Consider the following 12,989-nt stretch of genomic DNA (forward strand, 5'->3'; position numbering starts at 1 on the left):
TAGATATGGGAGTGTTTTATAGATATATTCACTGGGACTGGGCTCCACAACTCTGCATTTTGAATGGTTGTGTTTTAATGTAGTGGTCACTGTCTATGGCAAAAAACTATGTTTTTCTTAATGAGGAATGAAGACTATACTTATCTGTGAGCATAAGAAGAAAATGTGTTCTTAAGCTGTCTATACTACTAGAGAAACACAAGAAACACTCCACTCTAGCACTATGATAGGAAATAAGCTCTACTTTTAGAAGACAGGTAAAGGTATAATCCCTACATTTTTCCTCAAGCAGCTGCTAATGAAAGTCACTTTCTTTCAGAGATATAGATTCTTTATATTTGAAAATGAGGTAAAAGTATCTGTTATCTGATGTGTGTGTGTTATGCAAATAATTGTGGGACAAGAATAATGCAACCAGAATGCTCTTGTCAGAGCATGCTAGTCTAGAGTATGACAGTGATGTTGAACCCTTAAAAACTAGTGGTTTTATATGCTTTAAAAGATTTTGATGAAGGGACCCTGGCATAGCTGTCTCCTATGAAGCTATGCCAGTGCCTGGCAAATACAGAAGTGGATGCTCACAGTCTTCTATAAGATGGAACACAGGAACCCCAGTGGAGAAGCTAGAGAAAGCACCCAAGGAGCTGAAGGGGTCTGCAACCCTATGGGTGGAACAACAATATGAACTAACCAATACTCCCAGAGCTCGTGTCTCTAGCTGCATATGTAGCAGAAGATGGCCTAGTCGGCCATTAGTGGGAAGAGAGGCCCCTTGATATTGCAAACTTTATATGCCCCAGTATAGGGGAATGCCAGGGCCAAGAAGTGGGAGTGGGTGGGTAGAGGAGCAGGGCGGGGAGGGGGGAGGGTATAGGGAACTTTTGGGATAGCATTTGAAATTTGAAATGTATATAAAGAAAATATCTTTAAAAAAAACTAATTCCATTATGTAAAGCTTACTTGATCATCTATGAAAAGCAGAATAAGAGAATAAGTAAAACATTAATTTATTTGTTTTTTTTTGTCTTTTTTTTATTAAGTATTTTCCTCAATTACATTTCCAATGCTGTCCCAAAAGTCCCCCATACCCCGCCCCCACTTCCCTACCCACCCATTCCCATTCCCCTGGCCCTGGCATTCCCCTGTACTGGGGCATATAAAGTTTGCAAGTCCAATGGGCCTCTCTTTACAACATTGATTTAAATACTATAATCTACAGCACTAAATATACACAAAGAAATTAACCACTATTTTCAAAATTGAAATACAATGATTTGACAGTGTGAAACATTGAACAGAAATTAGGAGAATGTTTTACAGAAGAACACAAAGTAATATGTATATTAGAATGAATAGTACGGGAAATAGCATAGACATTCAAATGAAGAGTAAATGGCTGGTTCACCAAATGTACCATACTGCTCTCAATCTAGAATATAAAGCAATAGTTCTAATCTACAGCAGTCTTCTTATCCTATGATTGCTAAAATCATGGTGAAAGATGATTTCATGCGATTAATATGAGCACAAAACATTAGATAGTTAAACTTCAAACTTATACAATTCTTCTGTGTCATGCCCTTCAAAGTTTCTTTACAGATAAGGACAGAGTGAGAACAATAAGTCTTGTCATCGTTCTGACTAAAACGATTTCCCATATGCTGTTGAGGATAGTTTTCATGTGGGACACCTGGCCAGTATATGCTGGAATGCTGGAATACTAGTACAAATATTTGACTTTTTCCTGTAAAGTAGCACTCTTATAAACACTTCACAGCAAGTAAATAGAATAGAACTGACTTGTTTTGGGTGGGAGTTCTGGCTGTTGCGCTGTAGACAGTGACAAAGAAAGAGGTTATCATAGTATCCCTGAGCTGAGCTGATGGCAATATAAGTTAAAATTAAAATCAAGAGATATCCATGCATGCAGACAACTATGCCAGTCAAAGAAGGCAGGAAAAGGTGGCCACAGATCTTCCTGCTGCCTTACTAGTCAGATGGGCCATAACGACACAGAAACCTGCATGCTAACAAGTCATGTAGTACAGGTGGGAGAAGACAGGGGAGTGGCCTTGGGTTATGAGAGTAGATAAGCTGACCTTGCCCCTGCCAACTGCAGCGCTCAGAAGGGAGGTACATCATCTGGGCAGCACTGATCTAGCTCTGGTAGAAGGGGCACAGATGAACAAGCAAGATGTGCGTGAGAACATAAGAGTTGGACCTACTAGTTCTCTTATGTCTGACGTGAGGTGGAGTAGGTGAGGTTGTAATGCCCTTACTCCTAGCTCCCTGCCACATGAGGTAGGCCAGATAACTGGCCCCAAGAACATGAAAGCAGATCTGTTTCTGTCCCTCAGTGGTTGGAGAGTAGGACCTGTAGCTTACCTGGGCAACAGTGGAGCTTGCCCTGCTGACAAAGGCATAGGTGAGCCATCCCCAAGTGTGTATGAGCTGGACAATCAACCCATCCCAAAATCTGCATCATCTGAGATCTGTTAGAACTCGTGAAAGGCAAGTCCTGTTGATCCAAAACATCAGGATCTCCATGACACAGGACAACAACAAGATAACTAGAAGTTCTCGTTAGGATCAGATATTGCTGGTGTCACAGAATTCAGAGACCTCAAATGGGACCAATGACACATTGCATTGAGCATTTGCATAAGAAGATGTATGGACAGTGGGATGTTTTGGGCCAAACTGTGGCACACTACAGCTTCCACCACAAGATATTTTAGTCTGTTTTGTTTTCTTTATTTGTTTTCTTAGTTTGTGTGTGGTTTTGTGGTGGAGGATGCAAGGACAAAGGGAAATATGAGAGGTTGGGAAGAACAGTGGTACAGGGCAGCACATTGGAGCTGCCTCTGGGGGCATGGGTGTGGGTGAGCCAGTGCTGAGGTCATGAGAGCAGAAGAGCTGACCCTGTCCTGGTAGCCTCAGGTGGCCTATCCAGAGCAGTGTTGGAGAGTTCACCCTGGTAGTGCAGATAATAGAAACCCTACAGGCTGACCAGCTCAGCTACCACCCAGGCCCAGATCCAAGAGCTGGAAACGTCCCACCCCAAAATCCATATCATTTGTGTATGGGCTTGTGAAAGGGCCAATCTTTCGCATTCAAAGCTGTAGGATGTCCATGAGACAGGGAAACAACAGGATAACTAGTAGAAGTCCCAATGAGGACCCAATATTGAAGGTGTCACAGAATCCAGACACCATGAAACAAACAAATGACTCATTATATTGAATATTTGCAAGTAAAGATATGTGGGCAGATGGGTAATTTTGAGGCATGCTGTGACACACAATACCTTCCACTAAAAGATATTGTACATACTCTGTTTAGATTTTTGTTTTAGGGTGTGTGCGTGCGTGCATGTTTTGTGCTGAGGATTGCAAAGATAGAGGGCAGATGTGAGGGGATGGGGAGATGAATAGGACTGGGATGTATAGTATAAAACTGACAAATCAATGAAATATTTTAGAAAAAATAAGAAAAAAAAAGAAAACATGATATGTTAACTATATTACAGAAAATTTGCTTACTATCTACCCAGCCACAATAATATCCTAGCAATCTGACAGCTGGCTATGCATACCCATGTGTTAGACATGGTTCAACTAGATACGAGGTCATGGTAATGCAAGTTTATGAGACACATTGCCAGGTAAAATATAAATTTTATTCAAGCTCTGCCAAGAAGAAAATGAAAAGCAGAGTTGAACTCAAGATGTTGAACTTGACAGGCAACTCTGGCTTGCTTAGCAGTAGCTTTTTAGATGCCATCTGTGGCAAATCTCACACTTCACAGGAGTTTCCATAGCTTTTTGTATCCTTGAGACCATATGGCAATTTCAGATCATTCCTTGGACAAAAATGGATCCTTCTGAGTAATATCATCTACCTTATTAATTAGAGATAATTCCATTTTTATTCTTTATTATACACCAGTTTTAAAAGGGTAAGTGAAGCTCCATACATAAACAATGTAGTGTATGACTATTGTCTGTTGTCTGAAACATCTTGTAAAGCTTTCAAACATTTTAAAAATTGAACAGTACTCTATTTATGCAATACCTATGGGCTACTTAATGAGATTCAGGGCTCAGAGGAAAGGTCTATGAGTACAAATTCTATTGTGTAGCTGGGCCAGTCATACCAGGGATGGGTACAGGAAATATTTAACAGGACTCTCTTGGTGCCTTTCCCAGTACATTCTGGTATCCATTTGCTCTAAAATTCTCCATAAGTGACATGTCAAAACCAATCACTAGATTCTGAATTCACAATTTGGTCTTTGTATAGCATCTCTAGAATGTTTGTTTATCTTATATATTTTAGTAAATTTAGTTATGAATTTTGATTTTTCTTGTTCCTCAATAAGACTAACTAAAATGTAAGTAGATTCTGTAATAGGGTTCCTCACATTAGCTCATAAAATTAAATGTAATCTCACATATCATTTTTCAATAAACTCCATCTAGGCATGTTATGCCTTAATAAATTTCAGCCCTATGACTCTGATCTTTGTTAGAATTCATCCAGGAATCTTTTACAGGAAAGTTTACTCTTAACTAAGTCTGATATAATATTGTCCCTGAAAAAATAGAATATTAGAATCTTCGTATATTTTTAATATTCATTTCTATTTTTAACTTTGATCCGTGACTCCTTGTCAATTTAGTAATCTCTTTATTGAAGGTAATTCTCAGACAGAAATCAGATTGACCATTGTTCAAGTCCTTCTTCATATCTGACCTAGACTATACACTTCTATATCAAACTGTGTTTTTGAAAGAAGGGAAGTTTAACCTTTAGTACAGATTATTAATATAACCATGAAGATGCTGTAAATGGACTTATAAAAGCTTGAAAAGATGAGTGCCAAAGTCATGACAGAGAGGAGAAAGGAGAAAGTGATATTGGCCTATCTCTGGAACATATTGAGGAAGCTCCTCCTGAAATTTCAGTTTTCACACTTTGAGCTACTCTCCAAGTAAGATCCCTGTTGGAAAGGAGATTCAGAGAGAAGCCCACAATACAAATCATGTCTGTTTCTCTCTCTCCCATATTGCTTCATATTTTAATACTGCTTATCAAAGTTCTTGGATATTAACTTTCTATATGATGAATTATTCTAGAGTTAAGAATCATCAACTCATAGTCATTAGATCCAGATACAAGACATTTCTTTTCATGAATCTCTAGGTCTCAATAATCTACTCATTTACAAATACTGTGTCTTACTCAAAGAAGTTTCCCATGATGTTTGGGTATATCTTAGGAATATGGGCATTCTCTACTATCAAACTTCTTTCCATCAGTCTAAGAAGGTCAAGCTACATACACAAAGTCTATGGTTCCAGCCTCCTTTCAAGAATCACCTGCTTTCCTTGTCCTTATCACCTACCCACAGAGTAGACAAATAGGGGAAAGATAATGTAAGGGCTCTGGGAAGGGGAAACCCACAGGTGTGCTTGTGTAGAAGCAGTGGGGGCTCTCCCCTTAGTCCCTCCTTCTCCCTGAATTGGGGTATAAAGGCAGGCTTCCATCCAGGGCTCACTACCTTCTGCCACAATGAGTGCACTCCTGTTCCTGGCCCTTGTGGGAGCTGCTGGTGAGTTCCATGCTTTCACCTAGGTCTTGCTCTTCCTTCTAGAAACCATGAACCTTGCCACCGAGTCTGCTTTCCCATCCTATCTATACACCAATATTTTCATTCTTCCTCCAGCAGCAGCTCTGCTTCCAATCTTTCATGCTTCTCTGTAAGCTTAAATTTTTTGTCTCTTCCACTGTAATTTATTATATGATCAGAGTCTAAAAAGGAAGGTATAGGGAGGTTCTATGAAATTAACTAGCAGACCTCCTGGAGATTAAGGTAAGAGTCTTGCTGCAGACCAGAGTTTTCTCTTACTGTTCTGGGGGCCAGAAGCCTGGATTTTGGCAATTAACTCTCTTTTGCTTTCCTGAAGCCAAAACCTGATGGCTTCTGGCAATTGAATCCTTCTGCTGTTTAACAACAGGGGATTTTAAAAAGAAACTTAGTTACTTAGGCTCTTTACTCTTTAAGGGCCCTCCTGCTGGCCTAGATAGCCTCAGAGCTTATTAACTCTTTGTAAGCCAGAAAGATAGAAAAAGTATAAGAGAAAGGCATGCACACACACACACACACACACACACACACACACACACACACACACACACACAAATATACATTTGGTAGATGACTTAGAATGAATGTATTTCCTTGGTCATTAATTTGTTCCAAGCATATTTCTCTTTTTATAATTTATGAACGTTCATTGTACTATTTTTTATGCAGCTTTACTTACTATTCTATGAAGAGGAACATATTTTATTCTTGATTTGAGCTTTATTATGCCTTTCTGGCAAAACAGCTAAAACCATCTTCTTAAACTTTCTTCCTAAGATTATTTGAATCAAATCAGTAATTCTATAAAGACATTAATACAACTAAACAGCATTAATTCAGGAAGGTTTATCTTTAAATTGATGGCAGGAAATTTGTCCAATAGGGTGAGATGATGCTCAAGAAATACTAGGCTATGAAAATATGGCAGGAAAGTCATATCAGCACTAAGGAGCAATCCTGAGACAAAGACTCTTGTGTTTATACGTCTTACTGCTTACTGCTTGCAACCATGCAAAATGGTGGACCACTTCCAGAAAACTCATTTGCTTGACATAACCTTTCATACAAGGCTTGTGCCAATTAATATCTTAAAATTCTTACCTTATGTGTCTGGGACAAAGACTTGATATTAGGAAGAACACTTCTATTATAGATATAGACACAGACACAGAGTTTTAAAATATCAAAGTGATGTTAAGACTAATAAACATGCAGTATAATTAAAAACCAATAATCTTTGGTTATAATATCAGCTAACCTGGAACTATGGGGCTTGCAGACCCTGAGTTACCAACCAGGGAATATGCTTAAGTTGGACCAATCCTATACATTGCAGCTTGGTCTCATGTGGGGCCCTTAACAAAGGGGACCTAGGATCAGTTTCTGAGCCCTGTCATTGTATCCCTTCCTCACACCTGGATTATCTGGTTGGTTCTCAATGGGACAGTATTTGCCTTGTCTTTCTGGGTCAAGAAGGCCCAGTAGGGAGGTACCCAAGGGGAGCTCCCTTTTTCTGAGGGGAAGGACAGAAGGCAAAGGGGAGGAATTTTTCAGGGAAGAATTGAGTAGGGAGAGGCTGTGATTGGGGAATTTTTATCTAGAAATAAAAATAAAGACATAAGGTAAATAAATAAAATAACATTACATTCTTCTCTCTGATATAAGACCTACTCTCTATTTGTCATTAATATATAGACGTGACCTATTAAAGCTTGTAGGTACATAAATCTCCACATACCCAGGACTTTTTCTAAAATAGTTTCAACCATCCTAGACACTTTAAGCACTGTTAGCCATGGGTGTCAATGAATGATGAACTTGAGATCAAACCAGATAGTTGATTAGACAACCATCTCTGTGCCCTATTACTGCATGCTGACAATATCGCCTGTTCTTGTGCTGTCCTTGGTTGCCCTTCAGAATGGACTCAACTACAGAGTGTTTTTCTATTGTCCTGCAGTGATGAGGATCTCTGTATGTTGGACATACTGCCACATACCTAGTGGGAATGCAGTGATACCTTTTTGCCTTCAATTTTTTTTTTTTTTTTTTTTTTTTTTACTCTCTAAGGACACCTACCTACCTTAAAGCTGAGGGCTCCACTTTCCAGCACCTTGAGGAACTGTCTTCTCATTGGTCTTCTTGTCTTTATTCAAGTTGCTTTCCCTGTGGATGATGATGACAAGATCGTTGGAGGATACACCTGCAGAGAGAATTCTGTCCCCTACCAGGTGTCCCTGAACTCTGGCTACCACTTCTGTGGAGGCTCCCTCATCAATGACCAGTGGGTGTTGTCTGCAGCTCACTGCTACAAGACGTATGTGATGGGTCCTGACTGTACAGAACACACATTTGGTCTTTCTAAGCGCATGGTATAAGGTCAGCCTGTAACTGAGGGTATAGAGTGAATGGGTATAGTCAGACAAGTGAGATTACTTACTGCAACTTTTTCACACGTTTGAATAGAATACAAAAACAGTATAGGAAGTCTTTCAGCACATAAGTCATCCAAAATAATCAAACATAGACATAATCAATGCAAGGAAAGTTGATTTTACAGTAAAAAGAACCAAACATGAAGTCATATAAACAGGTATACAAATAGTGACTGTGTATCCTATATATCGGGTGATAAACTCAATTTTCAGAGAGTGTGAACAATTTGTAAGCTTTTGAAAAGTTCCAATTTCAAATAATTTCACTATGTACAGAGCACTAGTGATAAATTTTGATACCAGAGAGTATAAGAACTGAACGTGAATCAAAATAATAAATAAACAAATAATTAAACAATTAACAAACACACAAGCAATAAATAAAAATGAGATGTGAGAAGTTCATCTTAAAAGGAACACAGGTTTATTTTCTCACTATAAAAATGAATGCAGAAGCTGTCAAAGATTTTAACAACTGGTATCTGAGACCTACAGCAAGAAATGGTATCAGAGGTTTCAAAAGAAGATAGGTTTTGTCATTCATTTTCTTCACCAGTTATTTTTATACTCTACTAGGGCATGAGGAATACTGTCCCCCAAATGGGCTATCAACCTTCACAATGGGTTAAAATTATAAAAGGATGTTATTAAATAATAGACTGAACAACCTGATAGTCTAGATTGAGACTTATAAGGTTTAGAGACAGTAAAAGAGAATGAACCTCTTACAAAGTCTCAGATTCCCATTGTGAAGGTTCAGATACCACATACTGACCCTTCTGGTGGAAATGCAAAAGTACAGCGTTCTTCCAAAAGGAAATGGGGGCTAAAAGTTCCTGTGTATAGTGACCTATGACACAGTGGATGAAGAGGGCTTCAAATGACCTCTTAGTTCCTTAGCCCTGGATATTAATAAAGAGCAATCTACACAGCAGTCATTCACCTCTGCCCCTAAACACCATCTCTCTCAGGAAAAAGAAAAGGAGGGTGTGGCACTTCTGCAAGGTTTTGAAATCTTTAGAGACACAGAAGAGTGAGGGGCCTGAGAAACTTGTAATGTCTTGAGTCAGAGAGTAACAGACTGCCACATTCCTCCTCATCCCAACAGCCGCATCCAAGTGAGACTGGGAGAGCACAACATCAACGTCCTGGAGGGCAATGAGCAGTTTGTCAATGCTGCCAAGATCATCAAGCATCCCAACTTCAATAGGAGGACCCTGAACAACGACATCATGCTGATCAAGCTCTCTTCCCCTGTGACCCTCAATGCCAGAGTGGCCACTGTGGCTCTGCCCAGCTCCTGTGCACATGCTGGCACTCAGTGTCTCATCTCTGGCTGGGGCAACACTCTCAGCTTCGATGGTAAGTAGCACATGTCACTTTCTACTCTCTCTCTCTCTCTCTCTCTCTCTCTCTCTCTCTCTCTCTCTCTCTCTCTCTCTCTCTGCACTGCAATTGTGCTGAACTCACTGGTGTCTAGATGTAAATATATTGCAGGTACAGTACAAGTACACATTTGCACCAAAAATGAACTGATCCCCAGAATGCTGGCCAGGCACATGCAGAATGTACTATTATGATCTCAGGAAGGACATCAGCAGTGCATATTGTGGAGTCAAAAAGCCATAGTTTCTAAGTGGATGTTCATATCTTTGGAAACAATCCACTGCTTGCCAGCTGGTTCAATGCTGGGTTGTTGTGTGGGTACAGGAATCTTTAATCTTTTCCTTTCCTCACAGTCAGTGAACCAGACCTGCTCCAGTGCCTGGATGCCCCACTGCTGCCTCAGGCTGACTGTAAAGCCTCCTATCCTGGAAAGATCACTGATAATATGGTCTGTGCTGGCTTCCTAGAGGGAGGCAAGGATTCCTGCCAGGTGATTGCCACTCTCCACTTTGGCAGACCTCTGTTCTTCTGGGAGTGGGGCTTCAGAGCCTAGTGGTGTGAGAGAGTGTGATGTGGTGTTGTGGCGAATGAGGAGTAAGGAGATCTTCTTTGGATTCAGCAAATTAGTGGGGATAGTAGATGGGCTGTGGAGATAAAGAAATATTAACATGAGTATAAACAGTTATTGAGCTTACTATATGCAGCCCTATTACACATGCCCTTACTAATAGACTGTGTTCCTCTTTCCCAGGGTGACTCTGGTGGCCCTGTGGTCTGCAATGGAGAGCTCCAGGGCATTGTCTCTTGGGGCTATGGCTGTGCTCTGCCAGATAATCCTGGTGTGTACACCAAGGTCTGCAACTATGTGGATTGGATTCAGGACACAATTGCTGCCAACTAGAGATTCCCAATTCTTCTGCAGTCACTGTCAATAAAGTGAAATATTCATTACTGCCTTTGTTTCTGCCTCATCTCTTTACCCTTTAAGCATTAAGGGAAGTTTTCATTTTAAATTATTCTTCTTATCAGTTGAATGTTCCTTTTTTGTTGTAATAAAGGGGATTTATTTGGGGGAAGGGGAAGGAGAAACTGGGTAGAGACAGACAGGAGCAAAGTGATGAGGACAGAGAAGGAGGAACAGAGAAGGGCAGAAAGAAGGAGGGAAGGGAGGCTGCCCTTGATAACACACACACACACACACACACAGAGAGAGAGAGAGAGAGAGAGAGAGAGAGAGAGAGAGAGAGAGAGAGAGAGAGAGAGAGAGAGGGAGAGGGGTAGAGAGGGAGAGAGAGGGAGAGATGGGGGGGAGATGAGTGTTCTTTTTTGTTGTATTTATCATTCCATGACTCTTCTTTTGTGTTCTCTCTCTCTCTCTCTCATTTTTTAATTTTATTTAATCTTTTTTTCCACTCCAAATTTTACCCCCTCCCACCCGTGGACTGTTCCCCATCCCATACCACCTTCCTAGCTAGTCTCAAGGAGGATGTGCCCACCCCCACCCCCACACCCTATCAGACCTATAAACTCCCTGGGGCCTCCAGTCTCTTGAGGGTTAGGTGAATCTTCTCTGACTGAACTCAAACTCAGCAGTCCTATGCTGTATATGTGTTGGGGGCCTCATATCAGGTGGTGCATGCTGCCTGGTTAGTGGTCCTGTGTCTGAGAGATCTTGAGGTCCGGGTTAATTGAGACTGCTGGTCCTCCTACAGGGTTGCCCTCCTCCTCAGCTTCTTCCAGATTTTCCCTAATTCAACCACAGAGGTCTATACCTTCTGTTCACTGATTAGGTGTAAATATCAGCATCTGACTCTTTCAGTTGTTTTTTGGGTCTTTTAGGGGTTGGAGCCTCCCCTTGAGCTGGCTCCCACTTTGGGTCTGTCGCAGGACCTCCTTTGCCTCAGGCTCCTCTCCATTTTTGTCCCTGAAGTTCTTTCAGACAGGAACAATTATGGGTCCGAGTTTTGACTCTGGGATGGCAACCCTATCCCTCAATGATGCTCTATCTTTCTACTGGAGGTGGGCTCTTCAAGTTACCTCTCCCCACTGTAGGGCCTTTCATCTAAGGTCCCTCCCTTTGAGACCTGAGAGTCTCTCACCTCCCAGGTCTCTGGTACATTCTGGAGCCCACCCCCCCCCACCACCTCCTAACTCTCAAGGTTACCTGTTTCCATTCTTTCTGCTGCTCCTCGGAGCTTCAGTCCTCTCCCTCCACCCAATACTACATCAGGTTCCCCTATTCTCACTCCTCTCCCCTTCCCCACCCATGTCCCTCTCTCTCTTCCCCCATGTGATTGCTTTCTGCTCTCTCCCAACTGGAATAGGGGCATCCTTACTTGGAACCTTCAGCTTTTTGATCTCTTTTTGAGTTCTGTGGACTGTATCTTGGGTACTCTGTACCATGCATGTCCTTTCGGGCCTGAATTATATCACTCAGGATGAAGTTTTCTCGTTCCATCCATTTGCCTTCAAAACTCATGATGTCCTTGATCTTAATAGTCAAGTAGTATTCCATTGTGTAAATGAACCACATTTTCTGTATCCTTTCTTCTGGTGTGGGACATCTGGGTTATCTCCAGCTTCTACCTATCACAAACTAGGCTTCTATGAACATAGTGGAACGAACACATGCCCCTGTGGCCTGGAGGGACATCTTTTGGGGATATTCCCAAGAGTGGTATTATTGGGTCTTCAGGTAGATCTTTTTCCAATTTTCTGAGGAACCTGCAGATTGATTTCCAGAGTGGTTGTACCAGTTTGAAATCCTGCCAGCAATGGAGGAGTGTTCCTCTTTTTCCACATCCTTGCCAATATGTGCTGTCACCTGAGGTTTTGATCTTAACCTTTCTGATTGATATAAGGTGGAATCTCAGAGTTGATTTGATTGCATTTCTCTGATCACTAAAGACTTTGAACATTTCTTTAGGTGCTTCTCAACCATCTGAGATTCCTCTGCTGTATCAGAGTACTAGAGACTTCATAGAATGAATTAGGTGGTATTCCTTCTGTTTTTATTTTTTTTTAATTGGACATTTTCTTTATTTACATTTCAAATGTTACCCCTTTACCCATTTCCTCTCTGGAAATCCCCTATAAGATATAAGATTCTCTCTCCCTCTGCTTCTATGAGGGTGCTCACCCAACCACCCACCCACTCCTGCCTCCCCATCCTGGCATTCCCCTACACTGGGGCATCGAACCTTCATAGGATCAAGGGTCTCTCCTCCCACTGATGCCCAACATGGCCATCCTCTGCTACATATATGGCTGGAGCCATGAGTCACTCCATGTGTACTCGTTGCTTGGTGGTTTAGTTCCTGGGAGTTATGTTGGGTCTGGTTGTTTGATATTGCTCTTCTTCTGATGGTTCCAAACCTTTTCAGCTCCTTCAATCCTTTCTCTAACTCATCCATTGGGGACCTCATTGTTTGGCTATAAGCATCTGCCTCTATATTTGTCAGGCAATGGCAGAGCTTCTCAGGAAACAGCTGTATCAGTCTCCTGTTAGCCAGCATTTC

The 12,989-nt window shown here is 41.3% G+C and overlaps 1 protein-coding gene and 1 gene segment (V, D, J or C); one reads left to right on the top strand and one right to left on the bottom strand.

Annotated features, from left to right (window-relative positions):
* Positions 1–12,989, bottom strand: part of LOC147004003 (T-cell receptor beta-1 chain C region-like) — a 500,214-nt gene that overhangs the window by 130,804 nt on the left and 356,421 nt on the right.
* Positions 5,575–10,372, top strand: LOC110288389 (anionic trypsin-2-like). Of its 2 annotated transcripts, none has more exons than XM_085839716.1 (5): positions 5,575–5,614; positions 7,808–7,967; positions 9,194–9,451; positions 9,829–9,961; positions 10,223–10,372. In XM_085839716.1, exons 1-5 carry the CDS (start codon positions 5,575–5,577, stop codon positions 10,370–10,372), a joined length of 741 nt encoding a protein of 246 aa, XP_085695842.1. The 2 variants fall into 2 exon arrangements, with proteins under 2 accessions (XP_085695842.1, XP_085695841.1); XM_085839715.1 differs by having other exon boundaries at positions 9,194–9,447; positions 9,825–9,961.

Source organism: Mus caroli, unplaced genomic scaffold, assembly GCF_978045245.1.
Source record: "Mus caroli unplaced genomic scaffold, Mus_caroli_1 scaffold_7, whole genome shotgun sequence".
NCBI lineage: Eukaryota > Metazoa > Chordata > Mammalia > Rodentia > Muridae > Mus > Mus caroli.